We start from the raw sequence: 25,748 nt of genomic DNA, 5'->3' as shown, positions 1-25,748 counted from the left end.
AATTGAATTGAATTGAAATTGAAAATTGAGAATTTTGAAACTGAAATTGAAAAAAGAGGAAAAAAATGGAAAATTCAGTTTTGATCTGGATCACAGATAAGACATGTAGTTAGCACATAAACATACGAAATCATGGTATTCTGGAGCTGGAAGAAACCTTAAAATATCTCATTCCTAGTCTTTCAATTTAGAGATGAGCATATTGAGGTCATATCAAGTCACTTGCTCAACACTGCACAATATCATTTAAAGAACTGCATGGTGGCAAAATGGATTACTGTTTAGGTAGTAACTAGAGAAGATAAGACATCCTCTCTTCTTAAAGAACTTCTATTTGGGGACAGGAAACAAACTTCCATAATTTATCAAGATGAGTAGAATATTTCTACTTCCAGAGATGGTGTTACACACTTATTGCCTATCTTACAAAAATCAAAACCAGCAAGAAGATGCTTGTCCTCACGTGTATATAGTATCATCCTAGATACTACTTGAAATAATTGCTACTAAAAAAACAATGAAAACACCAACACTGGAACAGAAATTGAAAGATGCATTTGTGTTATGCAAAAAAATTAAAGCGTTTATTCTCTCTTGATAATGTACTGGCATGGTTGTGGGTTGAATAAAATCAGAAATTTTTTCCCCACTTACTCAAGAAGCCTCTTGTGAAATGCATGAAGCTGTTTCCAATCCAGGAAGTAAGGGATTTGGTGACAACAGTCTAGACCTGGAGTGTGCCATGAGAGAAAGTTCAGAAAAACAGGACAGATAAATGATCATTGGATGGATCATGTACATACTATCTGCAGAAATGGGTGGAGTGGAGGAAATGAGTATGTTCCAGGCAGTGTGTTAAACCTTTAAAATATTATCTCACATGATCCTCACAACAATCTTATGATCTATCAGAAGGGATGTTATTATTTCTCCATTTCACAGATGAAGAAAAGGAGGCGTACAGAGATTGTGACACAGTTATCATATTTGGAAGGCCACATTTGAACTTGGATCCTTGTGATTCCAGGTCCAATACTCTCTTGTGTCATCTAACTGCTGGATTAGGAAACAGAAAGTAAGTGAAAGGAGTCAAATTTAGGAGATGTAGAAAAGGACCTAGAATTTGAGAGGATAGTTCCTGATATTTAGGTTGAAAGAAAGTCTCAGAAATTGGGTTGAAATGATCAAAGTAACAGAGAGAAACTAGGGCTTTGCATATGTTGGTCAGGATTGACAAATAGAATGATAAAGCACTTAATAAATGTTTACTAAGGACTGGGACCCAGGAGATTTGGCTCCCACTTCAGGCTCTACTACTACATAGATGTCTAAATATGGTGTTTCTGTGCCTTTTTCTTCCTTGAAAAAAGTCTGAGTCTGATCAGGATCCAACTTGTAAGGTCTTTTTCTAGCTCTAATATTCTGTGCCTCTCAAGATTTCATCAGGAAATGATTGAGGACTGGACTAAGGTTGAAACTATAGGAAAGAGAGTCAAAGACAATGTAATTCTCTGGAGTGGGGGAAAATGATGGATTTGGGATAAGGAGAGATGTGTTTGAGTCCTACCTATGCAAATGTACCTTACATTGTGCCCTTGGGTCTGAGGTCAGTCCTCTAGGAGTCAGAAAACAGGGGTTTTAAATCTTGTTACTTCACTCCTCTGCTTCATGTGACTTTTGAGCTAATCATTTAACCTGATTCTCAGGTTTCACAGGTTTATTATGATATAATAAGCTAAATGTAGGTCAAAGTGGTCTCAAAATGGTAAAGTACAACATACAGACAGACATACATGTATATGTATATATCTATATCTATAGCCTAAATCAAAGGATATTCTTTGGATTCCTTACCTCCATCATATTTGAAGGTATCTGAGTGAATAAAGGAAAATAAGGGATCCATATATACACATCTATGTATCTATTTATACAAATATATATCTTTTGGATCCCCTGCCACCATCATATTTGAGGTTATCTGAATGAGTTTTTTCCTCTTTTACACACACACATATATATTTGTAGATTAAGTACATAGGTATACCCAAACTATGTTTTATAAATACTTATATACACAAGTGTGTATTTATGTATGCATGAGTGTATTGTCCTAAATAAAACTGGCTTCCAGTTCTGCCTCGGACGTTTATGGCTGTGTGACTCTTGGACAAGTCACTGGGCATTTTGATACCCCAGGCAGCTCTCTAAAATGAATTTGCCTTGCTAAATGAAGTTCCTCACTGGGAGGACATGTGAAATCTATTCTCAGACCTGGGAATGTCTCTGTGTAGGGGGTAGCCAGAGAGAAAATTACTCTGTCAGGGCTTCAGAGCACCAGGGGTCAAGCAGTACTCTGAGAGTCACCGATCCTGGTGGATTGCTTTTCCTTAAGTTTAATTTGACCAGTGAGTGCTTAATACATGCTATGTTGCTTTCCATAACAGTGAAAAATTTTCAATTTATTAAAAAAAATTAGTTTTAAAATCTCTTAAAAATTCTCCTCAGATGTTTCCAGGTGACACAGTGGTAACTTTGAGTTCTTGAAGGCTGTCCCAAAGCGGCCAGGTCCTAGCAAGTCCTACTATGCTGGAAAAGCTTTAAGTAGGAGTTAGATAACAAACTGTAGGTTGAAGATTGCCTAGCTAATTTAGGAGTTTCGTCACAAGGGTGCCTGCTGGTTAATTAGTTATTCTCCCACAGAATCTCACAAAGTCTTGGCTGGTTATGGTCTGTTTCAGTGAAGGGACAATCCACGCTGATGAAATCATAATTCTTTGACATTTTGAAGTAAAACTGATAAGTTTGTTTTAATATATTACATGTAAAAGAAGAAAAATTCTAATCATTTGGATATTTGTGAAGTAAGATGATTACAATTATATGTATATATGTTAGTTTCACATGAATATTTATGCTACTTTATATATCAATATAGCCTGGCACTTAGTAGGAGGTTGGTAAATGTTGATTGATTGATCATTATCCTCAGACCTTAAAGAAATCTGAAGATCAATAAGTGAGGATAGTTTTTATTTTCCTAGCCAGCTTATTCCATTAAATTATCTTTTCCATAGAATTAAATATTCAGATATTTTTATGTAAATCATGTACATAGTCATTTTCAATTATCAGTCTCACGTGATATAGGAGGGGAGAAATATTTAATCTTGCCTTAGTCCAGAGCTTAGTACACAGTCTGTCGTGCTTAGTGTCATAGTGGCATATAGGTGTCAATAAATGCTAGTTGACTAAGACAGTGGTTCTTTTGGCCATCATAGGCTCCTTTTGTATTCTGGGGTACTATCATCAACCCTTTTTGAGAACATTTTAAAAAATGTATCAAATAAAGAAACCACTTATTTTGAAATGCAGTTTTCAAAGTATTTTAAAACACAAGTTCACAAACTCCAAGGTAAGAACTCCTGGGAAAATACTTTTCTCTTCTTTCCTTCTTCCTTCCTTCTTTAAAATTATGCAAGATACCTAACCTTTGTGAGCATCAGGAAGTTCAGATATGCCATTAACTGGATCTGACAAAGTCTCATCCCTTGGGACAAGCACTACAGTCTTGAGGGAAGACGCTGAGAGTGGGGTACAAGACAGTTTTAGTTTGGATAAGGAGAAACTGAATATACAAAGGAAGGGGTGGGGTGGGGAAACAGCAAAGACATTCTAAAGGGTACGGTTTAAATTGAGGCTCTGGTACACTAAATGGCAAAGAGGCCATTCCTGGAAGAGAGAACAGGTAGGTGCTAGGTTGAGAAGTTTACCTTGCCTATGTTCACTATGGGCTAATAATTCATGCTAATCTAAGTTGTGAAATAATTAAAGTACTGTCAGTACTCTTTAAATTTTGCACCCTGAGGCAAAGCCCTCATATAGCTCATGAAGAGATATAATGTAGTAGAGAGTCTTGGCTTTGTAATCAAAGGACCTGGGGTCAAATACTGGCTCTGTCCTTGCTCCCTGCAAACCATTGAACAAATCATTCATCTCTCTGGATTTAGCTTCCTTATCTGGGGAAAAAAAAATAAAGTTGGACTAGATCAGGTGCATGAACTTTAAAAAATAACTTTAATATCTTCATATCAAAGCAATTGTTCTCCCTTTGTAATTCTTTGTATTTAAAAACATTATTCAAAAAGAAGACTATAGGCTTTATCAGACTGCAAAAGGGGTCCATGACCCAAAAAGAGTAAGAACTCAATTCAAAACCACAACTTTGTACAAAAATTCAACTTTTTGGGCTTGTCTACTGATTAGCATAATGTAAACCTAAGAAAGGTAACCTTTAGAGCAAATATGGAAGAAAAAAGGAGTCTCCTATAATTGCCAATGGAATTTTGATCTGGAAGGGACCTTAATACCCTCATTTTATAGAATAGGAACTGAAATCCAGAGAATAATAATAATAGTTAATATTTATATAGCACTTGCCAGGCATTATGCTAAGATCTTTACAATCATTGATCTTCACAACAATTCTGGGAGAAGCAGGTGTTATTATCATTCCCATTTTACATATGAGGAAAATGAACCAAACAGATTAAATGATTTGCTCCGGATCACTCAGGTAGTTTCTGAAGTAGAATTTGAACTCAGGTTTTCTTGACTCTAGACCCAAAAACACTATCCATTGAGCCCCCTGGCTGTCTGGAATTTCTCAGGATGACATAGGAAGTCACAAATAGGAAATCCAGCTCCTCCATCCCCTACATCTTCTTAACACAGATTGAGAATGTGTTGGATATCATCATAAGATCTATCACAAGACTTCCATTCTCTTCATTAGAAACAGAATTTATATCTGAGACCATCTTCAGAGACCATTTAATTTCACACTCTCATTTAACACATTAAGAAGCTGAGAGACTTTTGTTTAAGATCACAGAGCTAAGGAGAAGCTAGGTGGCCCAGCAAATAGACTACTAGGTCTGAAGCCAAGAAAGCTCATCTCTTCTTCCAAATTCAAATACAGCCTTAGATGCTTACCAGCTGGGTGATACCGGGCAAGTCACTTAACCCTGCTTGCCTCAGTTTGCTCGTATATAAAATGAATTGGAAAACTCCTCTGGTATTATTGCCAAGAAAACCCCAAAGTGGGTCATGAAGAGTCAGACATGACTCAACTGATCCAATAATAATAACACAAGAGTCAGAAAGTAGATGAGCTGGATTAGAATCCCTTGTCTTCTGGCTCCCACCCCAATGACTTTTTCTAATACTAAAAATTTCTTCTATTTGCAACTCCATACTGCAATTGTGAGTACTTTAAGTTTTGGAGCCCTCTGTTTGTGCTGGTTCAAGGCATATCTTCCTTTTTCTTCCTCTTTATTCCTTTTCTGGTCAGCTCTCCCTATTAACTGGGTACTTTAGAAACTGAGTCACTTAAGAGTTTAAACTTTAAGGTTCAAACCTAAAATTTATATTGACAGGCTCTCTTAAAATAGTAACAGCTCATGGTGTCCACTTTGACAACATCTCTCATATAAGTTGTCATCATTTGCATGGCCATGATCTCAGTTCATGCCCTTATCATCTCTTGCCTGGACTATTGCAAGTCTTCTCTAATCGAAAATCTCTCCCTGCTCCAAACTATCTTTTTTATATCAGGGGTGGGGAATGTCCAGTCCATGGGTTGTACAAGTCCCAAAAAATCATTTAAACTGGTCCTGCCAAGGCAACTGTAGGCAATGAGTAGAAAGCTAGCTATAATAACCTCCCACTGCTTGAGTTTTTAAGTTGATAATTTTGTATGGCTCAAAAATGATGTTATAAATATCCAAATGGCTGTTGGCAGAAAAAAATGTTCCTCATGCCTGCTTTACATAGATGCCAAAGTGATTATCTGAAAGGTCTGATCCTTATCCCTCTCCCTGCTCAATTAACTTATGATTCCTCCTTAGCTTCAAGATGAATATGAAAGCCAGTGTTTAGCTTTTAAGGCTCCTCACAGCCTGATTTCTTCCTATCCTTTTAGTCTTCTCACACCTTACTTTTTCTCTAATACATTCTATAGTTCATTTAATACTGATCTGTTTGCAGTTTCTCACATGCAACATTCTATCCTCGGGCCTTTGAACAGCTGTTTTTCTTTTAAGTCTCTTTTTTTGGGGGTGGGGGGTGGGGAGGGGTGAGTAACCTGACACTTAACACGGTACTTAACATATAGTAAGAACTTAACATCCATTGATAGTAAAAAATTGAACAGTTGGATAACTAGTCAGACAATAAAAATTATGGGAAGAAAATGTGGAGCAAAGATCTATCATATTTTTACTTGAGTTTAGTGTTTAGTTTTAATTAGATATTGAGAGGTAAAACTTGATAAATGGTTTATTTAGCAGGCAGAAACGTCCCATGGAGTTGTTAGAGACTTGGCTAATAGGTTGTAGATATTGCCCACCTGTAATATACAATCAGCAGAGCAAATGCTGAAGCTAAAGATTTTTAGGCATTCTATGAACTCTAGGCTTTTCCAAGAGTATTAGATGTAAAAACAAAATGGTAGCATTAGATTAGATGGGTTATATCTATTCTTATAATCAACTCTAATAATCTCATTCACTCATACAGTAAAACTACTCCCTTTAGGCAGAAGACTCTCACATCTATTGATCTATTTATCTATATAGATATGGATATCTGCATATAAACCTATACCTATATTTATTGAGTCTCCAGAACCTGATTTCTCAGAGTCCACAGGATATCTGCACTCTGTTTTCCCACTGGAACCTAAAAGTCCACATCCAAAGTTGAGTTTATCATTTTCCTCATTAAACCCAGCTCTTTTCCCCAGAACTGTTTCTATCAGAGGCAGCAGCATCTATATAGTCTCATGTTCAGAATCTAGGTATTCTTTTTTCCCCCCTTGAACACAAATCTGTTATTAAAATCTGATGAATGCCATCTCTCTATTCTCACTGTCCTCGCCTACAGGTCTTTATTACCACCTGTTGAACCTATTGCAATAACCTAACAGGTCTTCCCACCTATGGCCCCCTCCCACTCAAATTCATCCTCTTTACATCTCTGAGACTCAATCTATAAAAAGAATATAAATCTGATCATTTTCCTATTCAAAAAATCTTGAGTAGCTCTTTTTTGACCAGGAAGTACATTTCAAACACCTCTGCTTGTTATTTAAGACCATTACAATCTAGCCTTACTCTACAATTTCAGCTTCAACTATATTATTCTTTGTTTTGTATTCTATGTTCTGATTAAATTATACTATTCTGTCCTCTAAACTCATTGTGCCTGCTATCTCTGAGCTTATGCTAATGCTGTTCCCAATGTCTAGACATTTTAGCTATTTCGTTCTCACCATCTGTTTCATTTGTCCATTCTTTAAAGCCCAACTCAAAAATCACTTCTTCCAAAATCTTAAGCTATTCCTACCCCAGTTGGGAAGAGCTCTTTCTTCCTATTTGGATCTTATGAAGTACTTAGTTTGGTCCTAGTATATTTACTATAATCATTTTGTATTATCTTTATATTAATTACTAGAATAATAAATTCCAAGATAATAGATGTCTTGATTAAATTTTTTTCTCACCCATTGCCCATTCCAGTGCTCTGCACACAGAAGATGTTACATGTTTAGTTATTTGAAAATAGATTCATTGATATAGAACTAGAAGGGACATATTTCAGAGGGCACGCCTCAACATTTCAACTTTTCTTTTAATTTTACAAATAATTTATAATCTATGCCTAAATTTGATACGATATTAAATTAGTGGAACCAAAAAATCTCAAATACTGAGTAATATTTTATGATGTTCTTTCCTTTATTATATTTTGTTTTTTCTGAGGCAATTGGGGTTAAGTGACTTGCCCAGGATCACACAGCTAGAAAGTGTTAAGTGTCTGAGGTCACATTTGAACTCAAGTCCTCCTGACTTCAGGGCTGGTGCTCTATCCACTGCATCACCTATTCGCCTCCCCTATTATATTTTTTAAAAGCTTCTTTTAAAAATAAAGGCATCAAAATTCTAGATACAATAAGGAAATAAAACAGCATCTATCTAATAATACACTGCCATCGTCCTTTTGATTTTTCCTCATTTATATTAACTGATTTGAGTAAATCTAGAAGAAGGGTTTGTGAATCAAACAGCTTTTAGGACAGATTCAGATCACTGTAAAGGATGAAAACATTGGCTAATGAATAGGCAGGAAAGCAGAAGAATCAAGGGAAATGGCATTTTAAAAAAATGGGCAATGAAGTTTGGGAATGAAAATGAAGAGAAAACAAAAAATAATTAGTTTCTTTTGTTAGCTGGTCAGAATTTGTGATCCTGGAAAGTAGCATTGTTGTATTTGGAAGCAGAAGACCTGGGTATAAATCTTGGTTTTGACACCTAGTACATTGTATAATCTTGGGCAAATATAATTTAACTAAGGCTCTAGGTTTTAGTTTCCTTATCTGTCAAATAAGAAGATAAACTATTTTACTGAATTCCACGGCACCAAATCTGTGATCATATATACATATAGATGTGCCTGATTATTTGTTCACAAACTCACATTTAATTGCTTGGACAGCAGAAATCATCAAAGTCCTGTGTTATTATACTTGGTTTCATACTTACTCTAAGGCACTGGTCTAAAGCCCAACAATCCTTTAAGGCTTTTATTTGATTACTCTCAGAGTAAAAGTAGGACTAGAAGAGATAAAGTTATGTAGTTATGTTTATGGATTAATAAATTGGAAGGATGAAGGTAAAGGAAAATAGGAAGTTTCATGAATTTCTAAGCTCTACAACTGTAAGTTTCCTTTAAAAAATTCATCTAAAAAAACTTCCACAAAATAAGTGATTGCTTTTAGTATCTGAAATAAAACAAAACAATATGAATATTACACTCTGTATTCATTATGTACCATGATAATATGTAATAGTTGAAAAAATAATTTCAGCTCAACTCTACTTGAGTAAAAAGTCAATATATTAATAAAAATTACATTATTTATATTCTAATTTGTTAATTTTCATAATCATATTCTTGCTGTGGTAGCAGTTAACTCTGACAATATCTGATTCACCATAAACCCAGTGGGCATGCAATGGGATAATCTTAATTGAAAAATATAGTTTCTAAAACTAAGCTGCAAAATAAGTTTTCTAAAAATGTATTAATTTTAAAGCAAAAGATGTGTCATATATTTTTATTAACTCATAAAAAATGCAAAGGGTATACAAATTTTGCTCCTTTTTTTGAAAACAGTGAAAAAAACAAAATGGTTGTGTATAACAAATATTTGAAAGATAACATCACATTTATCTTGTAAACAGAACCTTAAAGCTTAAGCAATCACACTTTTAAAAGAAAAGATTGAAATAGTTGGTAACAAGTTATTGACTTTTTCATCAAAAGGCGAGAGCAATAATATTCTCCTTTGGACCAAATGTTCTCTTAATGATGTTTAATATTACTTTAGCCTTCTGTAAATATAAAAGATTGGGGGTCGGTTACACTGAGAATATGAAATTCATTTCTGTCCAGACTTGTATAATACTGCCAATCCCAAATTTCATAAGGTCTCATTTCATTGATCTAATTTAGCTTCCTTTCTAAGAATATGAAATGGGTAGTATATGGTACTGAATATATCTTAGAATAAGTTAAGCATTTAAACACACAAAATGGCAATAACTTTGCACTATTTCTACCAACTAAATTCAAAAAGTTCAACCTAATCTTAACACATCCAAAAAAATGTATCAAGATTAAGAGATACGGTTATGGTGAAAATTCAAACAAATCTTTGAAACCACATACTCTAGAACACTTAAATATATACAAACTGTGCGGTAAGAATCATGCTTGTATACCACAGGTGACCAAAACAAATTGAAATTAAAAAGTTTACAAAGTGAAAATAAGCAGTGGTTTTGCAGAGTCTTGTTTTAGCATTTTTCCTGCGCTCCAGGAAGGCCTCAGTCAAGTATACTGTTGCACAACATATATACACATACAATACTCATAAGACATAACCACAAATTAAATATTATCAAAATGCTTTTAAATAAAATGCAACACCAGTAAGTGCACAGAACACAATGCTAGAATACTGTCAATTACAGTGACCAGAAAGAACAAGGTGAATCATCTCAGTTTTAGAACCAAAAATAAGAAATGCAATGTTTTCCTTAACCATTATTAAGCAAAATTTACCCATTCCCTACCTGGATAACCAAACTGTAAACATCTACCACTGCTCCGTGAGCACATCTTTTGGGTGTCTATATTCTCCATGTGTAGAATTTAAAACTTAAATAACTACCAATTTGGGAGTGCTTTTTGGGGGGAGGGGAAGAACAAGTGGGCAGGAAAAAAAAAAAGATGATTGCTTCCCAAAAGTAGTTTACAGAAAGTGCACTTTAAAATAGGAATTTTTTCCCATCCTTTTCTAGGATGTGTTTTGCTACAAATCAGGAACCCAAAAGGGGTATTTTATATGTCAACACTTATCTCTGAGAACGTTTTCTAAAGCAAAATAGGAAGCCACTCTAGAATAGAAAAAGACCATTCCACTCACCTAACAGTCTCCAAGTCATTTTCCTAAACCCGCATTCTGGCTTTTAAAGTTATTCAGGAATTAAGTTCAATGTAGGACCCTTAAGGACTGGTCCTGGTGCTCTAGGATTCCACTTTCCCCCAGAACATACAAATCTGGTCCTGTTTTAATACTGCAAGTCTATCTTACTCTATGAACCTCCACTCCGACCCCGAGTTCGGGATCCCAATCTGCCCACTGGTCCCCGGGGCTTCACCAAGATAATATGTAAACAAAACTGGGACCAGCTGGACCATCTCCAGGCTTCTATGTTCTCAACAAATAATACTTTAGGTTTAGAGAAATAATACTAGACAGTACCCCCCGGTACCATCCTTCCATATTGCATACTATTATTTTTGTGTGTGTCCTTTAAATTTCCATCTGTTTGAACACTACCCAGCCTCTAGGAAAAGCCAAATGAAAACGTGGTTCAAAGCCAGCCGACCCCTGTGGGCTTGGCCAAAATGCAGGAAAAGAAAATGAGAGACATTTCATTTTACTATTTTATTATCTGAAATAATTAAAGCTTATCAAAAGAAAACTCAGTCGCCCATCTTGTTACTGGAGATTGCTTGGAGACGTGGTCAAACTTTTGTGCAAGTTGGGATTCTGGCTATGCCTATTTCGACTGCGGACTGATGAAAACATCGTGTTGCAACCGGGCACTTTGCACTTGTGAAGCTGGCGGAGGTGCACAGTTTTGTAGTGGGCCCTGAAGGTTCCTTTATTGCTGTATATCTTTTGGCAGAGGTGGCAAGTTATTGGCAAGCCAGAGGGGAGGTTGGAAAAGCTGTGATTGGCCTTTTCCATGAGGGCGCAAATGGGGTAGCCGTCTTCCCCGGGGAGCAGGCTCGGTCCCTCACAGCTCTCGTCACTGTCTTCCAGAGCGCCATTGCCCTCCTCGCTCCCGCCGTCGGAGTCCCAGGAAGAAGGCGTGCTGCTCTCGGACTTCATGCTGGAGGTAGTGCTCAGGTCGAGGACGGTCGCCTCGCTGGTGGGGCCGCAGCCGTAGCTCTCCAGGCAGGACTCGCGGATTTTGGTGATGGGGTAGACCACGCTCCCGGTCCGGTTGGTTCCTTTGAAGATGACAGAAGTCTGGGGGGCGTGCTGTTTGAAAGCTGCGTCCTGATAAACCTCCTTTGCCATATCTTTCAGAAGGTAAGTTGTGCCCAAAGGATTATCGGTGCTTTCCAAGGTCTCTTTGGTGATGACTTTCTGATGAAGATTTAGGTTGGAACTGTGTCTGAAAGAGAGAAAAGATTAGCAGTTAAAACGTTAAATCGCCACAGTTGAGGAAGGAAGAATACCAGCCCTTCGCAGACTTAATTGTGCTACGAGAGGCACATGACAAATGCATGGGACTACTACTACCCGACCTACTGTTTCTTTTCGAGATCCTGGGATCTTCATCTAATAGAGGTGGGCTGGAAGATCCCATGCAGCGATAGCAGTCTATGAAGTACTTTGAAGCTTACCAAAATGCCAGTCCCCATTTTTGCATTAGATTTCACTGGATCCAGAAATAAAATTAATGCTAAAAAGTTCTAAAAATTTAAATTTTTCTATTTTACTTATCTTTAAATGATGCTTCCCCTGCAGCTTTAAGACTCCATGCGATAGCAGCCTATAAAGTACTTTGAAGCTTACCAATCTGCCAGTCCCCATTATTGCATCAGATTTCACTGGATCCAGAAATAAAATTAATGCTAAAAAGATTGAAAAATTTAAATTTTTCTATTTTACTTATCTATAAATGGTGCTTCTTTCTATGACCACACATAAAAATGGAAATTACTCATTTTGCAAAGTATTTTAATTACAACTGTGCTAAATTTTTCCCCCCTCAAATTTCTAAGCTGAAAAAAGCATATTTCATTGCAAAAAATGGACAGTAGTTTTACATACAGATACAGACTACATACAATTTGCTCAGCAAAATATCAAGTAGACTACAACTACTTAAAAAATACCCATCTAGAGAATGTAAACAATAAGTATTCATGATATAACCATTTGACTTCTGAACATCTTGTAAGTATTAATACTAAGACTACCTTGGCTTTTACCCAGAAACCCAAAAATGTTTCCTTAGCCACCACATTTCCTTCTTTCCTCCTTAACTTCTAAATATCTTTATATATAATAATGTTACACCTATTTCCCTTACTGACCCAAAAATATTTCCTTGACCACCACATTTTTCCCCCCTCTGGGAATCATTTTAACTGAAGTAGAAAGGGAAATAGGTAGAGAATTGAGGGAAAACTGCAAGAGAAATGCCTTCTCCCTTTTTCTCTAGCCTGATATCCCTCACTTTATAGATGAGAAACAGCATCAGAGATATTAAATGATTTTGCCCAAGATCATCCTAGTAGATTCAAGAGCTTGTGGCCCAAGTATAGATACTAATGAAAGTGAATCAAAGAAGGAAGGATTCCAACTTTAAAGATGGGGAAAACGTTTCACTTATTTATTTTTACGTGGGGGAAACTTTTGCTAATCTACTGTAACAATTTCATGTAACATATGTAGAAATTACTATGTAGTATAAGAGGGAGAACACTGGAGGGAGAGTCTGGAAAACTTGGGTTCAAATCCTGTCCCCAATACTTCTATGTTGACCTTGGGCAAACAATTTAAGAGACTCAGATTGCTTATGACTATAATGGGGTTTAAAATAGCATGGTTGTAAGGTTCAACAGAGACAAGGTAAGTAAAACACTTTGAAAACCTAAATGGGCTACATTTATGCCCATCACTACTCTTTTTGTTGTTAAATTGTTTTTCATGGGCCGAGGATGAGAGTCATGTGCCTGGAGTATCACTATGTTCCCTTTTCCAATCTTTATGGATTTCATTTTCCCACAGAAATAATGCCATATATGGTCATTACTAGTCTAGATCACAGAAATGGATTTAAGCCAGTGTGTGGCTGATTTAGTAGTTAAAGAAGCTGCTGTTGTTCATCCCTTCTTCTTGAAACAGACCATGACATCAGGGAGGTGAGGTTATGACAAGCAAGTGAGTTGGATTTAAGTGAGGGAGGCTGGGCAAGGTCACCTGCCTTACTTTCCCCTCCAGAGCCATCTGGGTCCAGTGGCCAAAAAGAGATCCAAGATGACCGGAGGTGGTCCTGGATGCAGGGGGAGATCTGGGCCTTTAGAAGCTAAAGGCCTGCACCCATTCACTAATTTAAGGCAAGGAAGCAATTGAGGCAAAGAATCTTTTCTTTCATCTAGTTTCACAAAAAAATAATGAATGAATGAATGAATCTGGGAGGGGAAAACCCTTGGGGTTTCTGGCCAAGGCTACTGTCATTTACATTCAATCTGAGTCCATCAGGACCCAAATAATGACCAAATGGGGCTTGGTCTGGAACCTATTGGTGGTCAATAAGAATCAGATTGGTTTTGATTTAAGGCCTGGTTCTTAAGAAAGAAATCTAGCCAGAAAGCCCTAAGAAATCATGGAAGGATTCAGAGGTGCCAAAAAAGGGGGAAAATGCTTTTAGGAGCATTTGTAGGTAAGGGTATGATACCCTATGTGCACTGGTCGGAGCAGTCTGGAAAATATGGATTCTATTCTACTTCAGATAGAATACGTGAGCCTGGGGCCACTTCTCCTACCTCAGTGTCTTAAGTAGGGGCTTCACTGTAGCTGGAGCAGCCACCTCCCAAGAGTTGTGAGGATTAGATAAAGAAACCTACTACAAACCTTACATAAAGCATTATAAGAATGGTTATCATTACCATTATCAATAATAGTCAAAAGTTTTGTAGGACTAACTTTGGGACCAAACCATCATTAAAAAGATCATTTCAATAGAATAATGTATCCCAAATTCATGTAATCAATGATTTAGCGTTGGAGGGACTCCTAAGAGTCACCTTGTCCAGCCGCCTCATTTTACAGAGATGGAAAATGGACTTGCCTAAGACAAGTGATAACACTGAATATTAATCGAAGTCCTTTCCTCTAAATCACTTTCTACTTGTAACACACTTTACAATAATCGAAAATAATTAGTATTTATCTAGTGCTCTAAGGTTATTATTGCTTTAAAAATTTTATCTCATTTGAACCCCACAACAATTTTGGGAAGGAGGTGCTATTTATTATTTCCATTTGCAAAATCTGTATGATTTGCCCATATTCACATAGCCAGGAGTGTCTGAGGCAGAATTCAAACTCAGATCTTCCCAACTCCAAGTCTGATGTCCCATAAACTGTGTAACCTAATTACCTCTATGTTATAAAAGAACTCTCAGAATATATCTTACTTCCAAGAAGGAACCTGCTTATTTTTATAATGAGGCCAAAGCATAAAAATACATCAAAACAAATGAAATTTTTTTTTAAATTGAAAAATCAAAACATTTTGAATGAAGGAGCTATTAATTTAGCATAAACTACACAAAATAATACTAATGATAGGTAATATGGACTTGAGGACCCCCAGCACTGTAAATTACATATGAATAGATATTCAAAAGATCTTTATTGAATGATCAAACGAACCCTTTTCATTTTCTCACTACTGTCTCTATTTTCTTTGTTCTAATTCCATTGTACTTATCCATGAGAATACCTTTGCTTTTACTATCTAAAAATGGAGGGGCTGTGTTGGCGGGAGGGAAGGGCGAGTTATCCTTAAATCCTCCAGTTGGGTTTGTCACAGAGGGAAGATCCAATTTGATACAGACTGGACTAGGGGGTCTTAAGGCCCATTTTAAATCTGAGATTTGGGCATAAGTTTTTTCAGCTACTGAAACTCAATACAGTGTACTGGGGTTTGGTAGAGACAGTCATACTTATGAAATCACAGATTCTTGAATAAAGCATGTGTTTCATTAGTAATAACATATTCTTATATGATCCATTCCAGAGTTTCTTTATGAAATATCTTTAGGGCTTGAACATTTTCCTCTTTAATTTCTCCTTCTAAGAAAGCTTTTTGAAATTCATTTTGAAATCAAATTAAAAGAGGTATCTGGAAATAAATATATCATTCTCATTTTATAGATAAGGAAAGTGACATGTTAGTATATTGTTGGACTGGGATACTCAAGGTCTGCTAGATTTTGGCCTCAACCTTTCCAATCTTGCCTTTTTATTTCATGTACTCCATTGCTTCAAGTCAAACTAGGCCAAACTTTACATTTTCTCACTTTTTTTCCCCCATACTAATCTTTCTATCTAGAATGTCCTTCTTTTACTAGCCATTCTTTGACCTACTAATCAAATGTCCCATTCCTTCATTCAGTCTTCCTCAATTCTCCCAGTCAGATGTGATCTTTTTCTGCTCTTAAAATAATATTGAGTTTGTATTTCTCTTGCAGCACTTACTATACCATGTTTTTCTTTACTGTTATCTATATATACCTCTTTCTCTGATTAGACTATAATTGACTTGAGGGCAGAAGCCAGTGTCAAAGACAATTAAAACAAAGCTCATCTTTATATTTCCCATAGGACTTAGGGACTTTAATGAGTCCCATGGGACTCATTAAAATATTTGTTGAATTAATGGACAATCTACAACAAGGTATAATGATGAGAAGGAAGAAATGTATTTCAAAAAAACTTCTGATCTTCTGTGAGGACAATACTTCAGAATCTAGGAATGGGATCTGAAGACTTGTCAAGTAACTCAACTGTACTGAAAATAAAAGGAACGAGATTATATTTTAGGACACATGACCCTATTGTATTGGTCAGATATGGTTTATACTGCCTAATAAAACTCAGTCAATTACTCAGTCAGACTCAGAGTCACAAGATATCTGCATAAGATGAACCTTAAGAGATGATATTACCCTACCTACAACAATTATATTATGCTACAGTCCCTGCATTCTATAAATGAGGAAACTGATATGTTCATGTATCTGAAATCAAAACTAAACCCTCACAGTCATCGATAGGTTTGCTTTCTTTTAATTATGTGACCATAAACTATAAATTTAAAAAAATCAACACATCTACTCCATTATTCTCATATTATAGTCTTTATCAATTAAAATTATGCTTTTTAAAAAATCTGATTGATTAGAGGAAAATCAGTTTCTATCAATGACAAATCTGTTTCTTCAAGACTCAGCTTCCTTCATTCTCCTTCCCTGGCTGAAAGTAATCTCTCCCTTTTAAAGTTTCATGGGATATCTTTCATAGTGTATTTTCACATTCTACTGTGCACATTACATTTTTAGTTCACATGGGACACGAGAGAGTAAGCTTCTTTGTGGAAAGATGGTGGATGCTTCACATAAAGCAGATGTTTATAAAAACATCTGCCAAAATGAATTCAATAATTATATTTCATAAAGAATATCTGCATGATCCATAGAAAATAAGCTCCTTGGATCCTTTCCTCACGTAATAAAATTCCAAATGAGTTGTTACCATGATTGCATTAAATCAAACCTTTTACAGATGTCTTACCTGTCTCGACTTCTGCGGGAGGGAAAGGTTGCACTGCAGCCCTCAATTGTACAGATATGCATTTCTTTGGCATGCACATTTTTGAAATGGATTTTCACGCTGTAAGTGTTTTTAAAGGTCTTCTTACAGATATCACAATGAAAGCGAGTTTCTTCCTTCTGTCTTCCTAGTGCATGCTGACTGACCTGCTCTATCTCTCTAGGATCCTCAAAACAGGGCAGTGCCATCCCCCTGTTAGACAAAGCATTCAAAAACCCCCCAGTCAGTAAGTGGTGCTGCAGTTCCACACAGTCAGAATTGGGAAGCTGGTGTCGGGACTGTTCTTTTGCATACATCGGCAGAGGCTCAATCACTGGTTTTAAGACATTGGTGTGTTGTTTGGGATCGCTGAAGGAAGCTTCCCTAGGCACGATGGCCAACCCTGGGCTTTGATCGGTCTCTTTCTTGGAGTTGTTCAAATCCTGCTCAGATAGTTTTTTTAAGTGCTTGGTCTCAATCACCGACTCTGGCTTGGGAAGCCTCCCTCCCTCGGAGAGAGATTTCCATAAGTTAGCGGAGGGCAGCGGCTGCTCCCCCTGGTCAATGACCTCGTGCTCCATCCTGAGCTCGCACGTCTCTAGCTCTCCATCACTGACAACCTGCAAGGGCATCTCTTCGTCCGAACTGAGGGTGTCATTGTTCTCATTGGCGATTTCCACCGCTTCCTTCTCGATTTTGATGGGCATGCTGGATTTCCGAGATTTTTTCTTGGGAAGAGCATCGAAGGGCAGTTCATTGGAGGCCAGCTGCTCAGGTATGGAGGAGGACACGAGAGGCAGGGAGGGGAGTGTTCCTGGGGTGTTGGCGAGCTCAGCAGGCGTGACTGGGTTGCGGTAGAAGGGAAGAACTGGCTGAACTGTCTTTAAGTTGGGAAAAAGCACACCATTTTGCCCAATGCTGGAAAAGGCCGACTGTACTTTGGAGTCGGTGCATGATCCAAGATAGCTGGGGATGGGCCTGCTGTCTGGGGATGTCACAGGAAAGCCTGTTCTTTTGCTGTCCTCAGGGATGGCCATGTTCAAACTGTTCCTCAGATCTTTATCTCGGTTGTTCCTGTTCATGGGCATGTGAAGCCGTGGGTTTGGGTTGGCACTGTGCCGGTTCCGGCTCCTCAGGGAGCTGAACACCATATTGCATCCTTCGATTGTGCATTTGTGCTTGATCTTCAGGTGGACGGCATTGTAGTGGATTTTCAGTGTCCCTTTATCATAAAAGGTCTTTTCACATGCAGTGCAGAAAACCCGGCCTTTCTTGGGCCCAAGACCATTTCTCTCAGTAGTTTTCCCTTTGGGTTCTGGGGACAGCCGAGTCATTTCAAGCTTGGCTACTTGGTGTGAACCAGAATCACTGAAATGAGCATCATCTTCACTTTTGGGTAGAATATCTGGACAGTTTATACACTGCTCATTTTCGACTTGAAATGAAGCAGAAGTAGGAGTTAGGAAGCCATTTTCAGAAAAGGGTATCTGAACATCGTGTTTAGTGTCATTATTTCTGTCTTGACCTTGCTCGATCACATGTCTCTCGGGTGGTGAACCTATCAATGGGGGAGGCACTGGGCTGAAAAACTGAAAAGGCAGCATGAAAGCCATGTTATTTATAAGGTTTTCAAAATGATGAAGGTTGCCAGGATTCACCTTGTCCACTGGAACAGAAAGGCTAGGACTCCTCTGATTGCAACTTTCTATAAAGGCCCTAATATCCAAATTAGTTGTTGTAGATGGGATGATAATGGATTGTCCTTCTTTCTCCTGAATTGCCATGAGCTCTACAATGGACTTGGTCTCTCCAAAACGAAGAAATTGCTGCAGGGTGGCCAATTCTTCTTCACTGGTCATAATACTCCAGTGATCCAAAACCTTTCCTGATGCATCCTAAGTACAAAATTGAAAAAAAAAAAAATCAGTTGACTGTTCATTTTTTCTTTGATTCACCATAGTTACTTTATAAATAGAACTCAGGGTAACTCAAGTATCTGGTTTTCCACTTTGTTCTAACCCAGGGATAAACTACTCAGTTGTCATGACCCAAAGAATAATTCCTTATTAGTAACTCTTGTATAATTTCATCACCAAAAGTAAAATATGTACAATCTGAACAACAGTAGCATCTAAAACTGAGGAGAAAAGATAGAGCAATCAGCCTAGATATATAGCTCGAGTATTATTTCACTGAAAGCTTAATAATCTTCCAAGCAACTAACATCAGAAAACAAATGAACCTGTATTGATCTGCTGCCAGTGTTCACAAAGCACAGTTGTAATTACACTAGAGTGTTGGAGTTCTTTCAAACTCTAGCTATGCCTAACTTTTCCCAATAACTATAATAAATATTTTATCACAGAACATGTATTTGATGGCCTACTGAGATTTTTCACAGTGCATGTAAGAGTTTCTAAGATGATAAGGAATGTAACATCATAAATTTTTCATGTGATAGAAGTTCAAGGTAATTGATTCCATATTTTTAATCTGAACACTAAAAAGCAAGATTATCAAGATCATTAAATATTGATCTATGTCATAATGTAAGATCATCATACTACTTTACATAAAAGGTCATTTCCAGCCAGTTGTAGGGTCTAGTCTATGAGAAGCACATGCTTTATTTATTTATTTTTTTATGTCCATCCAAGTTAACGGGGAGATTTATTAGTCTGGCAAATGTAGGCCACACCCAGATAAAATTCTAAGTATTTAAGATCACTATCAAAAGGAAGCTAAATTTATTGCTAGTTAGACTGCAACCAAGTACAAGTGACTTTCCATGAGATGCATTTCCCCCAGCATTTCTTAATCTAGGTTGTCAGTTCTATAGTACCTGGAGCACATATCCACGAATATAATCCTGAAGAGTCCAGTCCAAGGCATGAAGAATCTGGATTACCTCCTCTTGTTTCAATACACTGAACAGCCGATCTAAAAGAATTTTAAGGCGAATGGGAATAGCTTGGGTCCCGTAGAGCATGAGACTGCTGATATCAAAAACCACATTGGACTGGACTATCTCCACTTGGCTAGTTGGGTACACATTTGGGATCCTCAATTTGCTTAGTGCTGAAAACCAGACATAGGAAGCAATTTAAAGAGATATAATTTCAGTTCATACATGCAGTCACTTAAACTATAATCCATATTATAATGTCAACTAAGACAAAGTTATTAATAGTTTTATAATTATTAGACTTCCTGTTCATTTCCAATTTTTAAAAAAACATAACTATGTTTATATATGTATATATAAAATATTGTATAATATTAAACATATAACATTTCAAACATAGAAACATTTTTAAACATATAAAATTACATAAGAAGTAAAGTAGAAGTTCTCAGATTCTTTTCTCCCTTCTTTTCCTCACTTAGCTACTGAAGTTCATGAATAGTCAAACTGCCACATACAGGAAGGGAGGGAAACAAACAAAGGACAGAAATAATTCCCCAAATTAGATAACTTGTTACTGAATAACAGAGTTGACTATACAGCCTAAACAAAAAGTCATACAACAAATATTTATTGTGTTTAAAAGGAAAATTTTACCATGTGCCACCCATCCATGTCTGCACTGTTCACACTGACGGTGGTGTATTTTTCCTGGTTTGAAACCTTGACAACTACAGTTCAGAGTGCATCCAATAGCCTGCAAAGTAACAAGCACAATGGTGTATAGCAAATAAATGACATTTGGAATAAGAACAACAGCCTAAGCAGAAAGAATATGATCACAGTTTCAGAAGCCTAGGAAGATAAACAGTTAATTTGATGCCTGAAGCCATTAAAGTGTCAAAGGAATATTCTCTGCACTCGGGGAAAAAAAAGAAAAAAAAAAAAAGAAAAAAAAAGCAGCTCATACATATGACTGTAATAGAAATAAATTTCTTTATTAGAAACCTTAGGTTTACATGCAATTCAGAACCCAAAGAATAAACCCTTCACATTAAGTGTTACAGATGCTCCATTTGGAGTGAAATAGAAAAAAGGATTAAAATTGTGTTGCTTTTAAATGCTAATGTATTTAAGCAGAGAGATAGGATTAGATAATTCCCTATCTTTTAGTTGGAGAAAGAGAAGAAGCTGTTTGGCAGGCAACTGTATGTAGTTTATGATAAAGTATCACTGTGAGAGGTTATGAATCTCCATTGGAATCTGCATTGCACATCTTGCAGTGATATTTTACCATAAACTACAACTTTTGGGGGAGTAAACAACATCATTTGCATCAATTTACCTGTTTAATTTCACACACCCCACTTCCATCTCTGCCCCATAATTCCTTACAGGCCACTCCAGAGAAGTATTTTCCTGCAGCCCCCCTTGTTCCAAGCAAGTCTAGTTGTTGTGAACACTTCCCATCATGGTGCTGAGGTGTAATGAAAAAGATCAAGGGAATAGAGATTTTTGTGTAAGGGCAGACAAAAAAAAAAAAAAAAGAGTCTCTTTTAGTCTAGAAAGACAAAGGTAGGTAAGAAGGGGGTCAGGAAATATGATCAAAGTCTATAAAATTGTGAAGGGTACCGATAGGGTAAAGCCCAGACTTGTTTGCCACATCCCAGAATATTAGAGCTAGGGAACATCTACCCCTTGAAGCTTTAAGAGAGGTAGTTTTAGAACAAACACAAGGAAATACTACTTAAACAGCGGGTAGTAAACATGTGGAACTCATTACTCAAAGAGGTGGCAAAGGCTGAATACAAATTGTTTCAAGAAGGAGCGATCTATTAAGGGAACCAGGGAAGTTTGGAGGTACAGCCCCCCCCTTATCTCTTCAGTTAACTTCATGGAAGGTAGGTCTATGATTTTTATAACAACTCAAAAGGAAAACAGAATTTTGGGCAGGAGGGAACCCTAATAAGATCCACTGTGATTCTGTAACATTCTGTTAACAGTGGGGAATTTGGAGCTTATACATTTGTTATCAGTAAGAAACATAACAAATTAGCAATAAAATTGCTATCTTCCAGTAATGACATAAATCTCATTCTACACATGAGGAAACTGAGACTTGGAAAGTGATCTGTCACTTTATCGATAGTGATGGAGCTGAGATTTCAAGGATGGTCTTTTGCCATACAGCTGGTGCACTGCAGTGCAAGGGGGCTGGGAGCTCTATAAGAATAAAAGAATGTTTAAGATAGAGACCTTGTTTTTTGAAGAAAAATAAAATAATCTGACAAAGGTCACACAGGTAGAGTTAATGAATACTACTCCTGAGTTGGAGTAGTATTCAGAGCAATTGTTCCCAGTTCAGTGTTCTTTCCAATCCACAATGTTTTTTCCACATACAAAAATGTAAAAGAGAGGTATGAGACCAAATTAGATAGAGTTCTCATTGACAAAGTTCTAGAAATGTTTGAGTTTAGCTGAATTTCTCAGACCTTCCCTTCATCTCCAATTCTCTAGTGAATGATAAAGGTCTAAAGAATGAAATGAATTATTAAATAGCAAAAGCCCTCACATGAGACCTGCCTGTCAAATATGAAACAGTATCAGGAACATTTTTAAAAAGCAAGACGTGGTCTGTTTGGACCCCAGAAAAAAGCATCAATTTGGGTGAATCTCATTCTGTTTGAGTCAAGGATAGAATTAAGGCACTGGTATATAAAACCACCGGGTTCACTTGTGGTACTGGTTAACAAAATGACTAGTTTATTACCTTCTGGGGCCTTTAGTTCTTTCCTCCAGAAATATAGGGATAGTGCTGATTTCAAAAGTGTTTTGAGATCTTCTGAACATAAAGGAAGAAAGGAATCTGTTATCGGGAATTGGGAAACCTGCCCTTAGAGGATGTATCGGGAGCCGCAGCAGTGATAATTAGTGACTCTTTTCACTTTAGAATTTCACTTCTCTATGGCTTGCTCATTTCCAGGATTTATTCTGAATGAGGATGACATATTAGCACGCCTGGAGATACAAAGATGGCAGGAACTAGGCAGACATCGGTTTTCATCTGAAGGACTGGAATAAGAGGTAACAGGGTGTGCAGCTGACTGGAGTATTTCTGCATAATCCCTCAAAGAAGTCATCCTCAAATGATAATACTGGCAGACATAAAAAAAGCTTTTAGCTTTTTGTAAAAAGAGGAGAGCCCAAGAGCATGTGGGGTAGTATTAATTAATCACTTGTTCTTGTAACATACCTATTTTAACTTTGCTAAGGAAACATATGGAGAGTAGACAATCAAACACATTCAACTCAAAGGTTAAAAAATAACAATGATCTACCTAACAAGACGTCAAAACAGAAATATAGTTCAATTAGTTAATATTCTTTTACATTTGATGGATGTTCCAACAATTCAGACTTCCATGAAAAGGTTTCGATGTAAGCTGCTAGAGAATCAGAAATCATGCCCTCTGGCTGTTCTGAACAGCACCTAGTGTCCAGTGGTCATTTATAAATAAACAATAGAAGTATTTCAGAACTTGCTTCAATTCCAAGGCTCTGGAATTGAGGATATCAGAGGATATTCCCCTCACCAACACAGATTATGACCCTTATGCGTTTTAGTAGACAGTCCTCACAACTTGTTATGATCCAAATATTCAACCCTTATAGACCATTTGGGACACAAGCCTTTCCAAACCCAAGCTAGGCTGGTTCTCAAATGAGAAGGATGTGGTCTAGGTTTATACTTGTTTTTTTTTTTTTTTTCAGTTGTTGAGAACTTGCCAGACCCTATGCTCTATTAGTATATTACTATGAAAACTAGATAAGTTTCGGTTTATATTTAATAAATTAACTTTTCTGGGATTTCTTCCTTTTTGTAGTCCTTTTTAGAGGAAAAAAATGTAGAAAAACACGAGATTCAACATTTCCTTTTCCTCTTGCACTCATTTCCCTCAGAATATAATTTACACTTAAAACAAGGTATCTGGATTATAGTTGGTTAATTCAAATTTCAATTATTTGGAACTTGGAAAAATTATTAGTAATGATAATGATAACAATAATAATCCTTTGTATCCATATCATACTTTATAAAATACTTTCTGGCACATTTCTCACTTGAAGAACAGGAAATAGAAAGCTCTACTTTGAAGCCAGGAAAATCTGGATTCAAATCTTATTAATATTATTGCTTTGTGGCACACTAGGGAAGTCATACAATGTCTCAAGGCTCACTTCCTTCATTTCTGAAATGAGAGGTCTATGACCTTTAATGGTCCTTATCAGCTTTAAGTCTATGCTTTTATGATGTTCATCTGTAAGGTAGGCAAATATTTTATAGATCAGACTGTGTCTCAGAAAGGTTAAGGTCAAGTCAGCTGGCTAGCAAGGGGAAAAGTCAGGAGTATACCTTAAGTCTTTTATTTAGACAGAAACAGAGATATACACAGAGATAGGCAGAAACATGGATTCAGAAAAGAGGTATATTGTGGGTACACACTATACTGTGTACTTCAGCCTTTATACACAAACTTCTTGAGAATAAGGATTGTTTCATTTTGTGTGTGTGTGTGAACCCCAGCATCTAGAATAGCACTTGGCACTTACCTGGAAAATACTTTATAAATGCCTATTGATTGATTAATTCTTAGGGATCTTCAAGGGGAACTTTCCATGTATAGAGAGAGTTCTATACCACAAAAGCATGGCTCCTATCAACAAATGGAAGACTTTTATTCACCCCAACCTAAGCGATTCATATATGCTATTGTCAAAATCATCTTCAATCATGTACGATTCTTGATGATTCTATTTGGGATTTTCTAAAGACATTGGAGTAATTTGCCATTTCCTTCTCCAGTTCTTTGGACATATAAGGAACTGAGACAAATAGGGTTAAAGTGACTTGCCCGGGATCTCACAGGTAGTAAGTGTCCGAGACAAGATTTTAACCCAGGAGAGACCTGACTCCAGACCCAGTATTCCATTTACTGTGTCACCAAGCTGCCCCAAAATTCATAACTATGAGTGATTAATTCTACTTTTCTTTATGAATATCTTGAGTATCATATAATCTGGTCACTTCATTTTTAGAAACTTTCAATTCTCATTTAGGATTTCCAAGAAATTTATCAACAATTCTAATTTTCAAAATTGTGTTTTATAAGAATTCCAGATCAATTCTAACTTAAATCATTTTAACAAGAGGTAATACAGCTAATTAAGCATCTAGGGAAATAATCTACTCTGAATCATTTATAAAAATGAATGCTAATTATAGCGGCTAAGAAAGCTTCCAATTTCAGAGTGTTTTTTCAACAAGCAAGAAAGTTGCAGACTCCTACCGGGTTGAAGAACAATAGCATTACATTCTAAAGTAAAACTACAATATCGAAAGCCAATAAAACTTCAAAATTCTTATTCAAGAACTAGAGGCTCATGTGCAAATTAAGATTAAAAAACCCTTGAAAGTCAAGTCTTTTCACTCAGTATCTTAATATGTTTTCTATTATTTAAAAACAGAAAGCAGCTATTTAAAACATTCTGGACCTATCAAAGTTATAGTTATTATTGCTTTTTCATTACTCCTCTTCTTAAATTGGCAATTTCCAGAATTAATATTAGTCATTCTGATATGCTTTAAATTAGTATTAAAACTTTTGGTGTCTATAATGATCCAGTCTTCATGACAGAACTGGAAGCATCTTTGGGCTACTCAAAAACCATGCAAGAATACTGACTAGCTTTTGCCTGACAGGCATGTTTGGACTGTCCATTAGTGAGGATGTAGTGGATACACCATTGTTA

The 25,748-nt window shown here is 36.7% G+C and overlaps 1 protein-coding gene and 1 long non-coding RNA gene across 7 annotated transcripts in view; one reads left to right on the top strand and one right to left on the bottom strand.

Annotated features, from left to right (window-relative positions):
• LOC116421877 overlaps window positions 1-25,748 on the top strand; it is a 126,361-nt gene that overhangs the window by 18,085 nt on the left and 82,528 nt on the right. Inside the window, exon 3 of one of the 3 annotated variants that reach the window (XR_004232462.1) lies at window positions 11,459-11,540. The exons of the other annotated variants lie outside the window; for them this stretch is intronic. This is a non-coding gene — a long non-coding RNA (uncharacterized LOC116421877). Of the gene's footprint in view, window positions 1-11,458; window positions 11,541-25,748 lie in introns of those variants that run through there. 3 annotated transcript variants of the gene reach the window in all.
• BNC1 (basonuclin 1) overlaps window positions 9,163-25,748 on the bottom strand; it is a 178,219-nt gene continuing 161,633 nt past the window's right edge. For all 4 annotated transcript variants that reach the window (XM_031955671.1, XM_031955672.1, XM_031955674.1 and 1 more), the window contains exons 2-5: window positions 20,595-20,694; window positions 19,875-20,110; window positions 17,015-18,927; window positions 9,163-11,816 (exon numbers count right to left, since the gene is read on the bottom strand). In XM_031955671.1, coding sequence (XP_031811531.1) covers window positions 11,132-11,816; window positions 17,015-18,927; window positions 19,875-20,110; window positions 20,595-20,694 — 2,934 coding nt within the window. In that variant the 3' untranslated portion in view covers window positions 9,163-11,131. The remainder of the gene's footprint in view (window positions 11,817-17,014; window positions 18,928-19,874; window positions 20,111-20,594; window positions 20,695-25,748) is intronic.

Source organism: Sarcophilus harrisii, chromosome 2 (genome assembly GCF_902635505.1).
Source record: "Sarcophilus harrisii chromosome 2, mSarHar1.11, whole genome shotgun sequence".
NCBI classification, from domain to species: Eukaryota; Metazoa; Chordata; class Mammalia; order Dasyuromorphia; family Dasyuridae; genus Sarcophilus; species Sarcophilus harrisii.
This window is presented reverse-complemented; position numbering and strand designations above follow the sequence as displayed.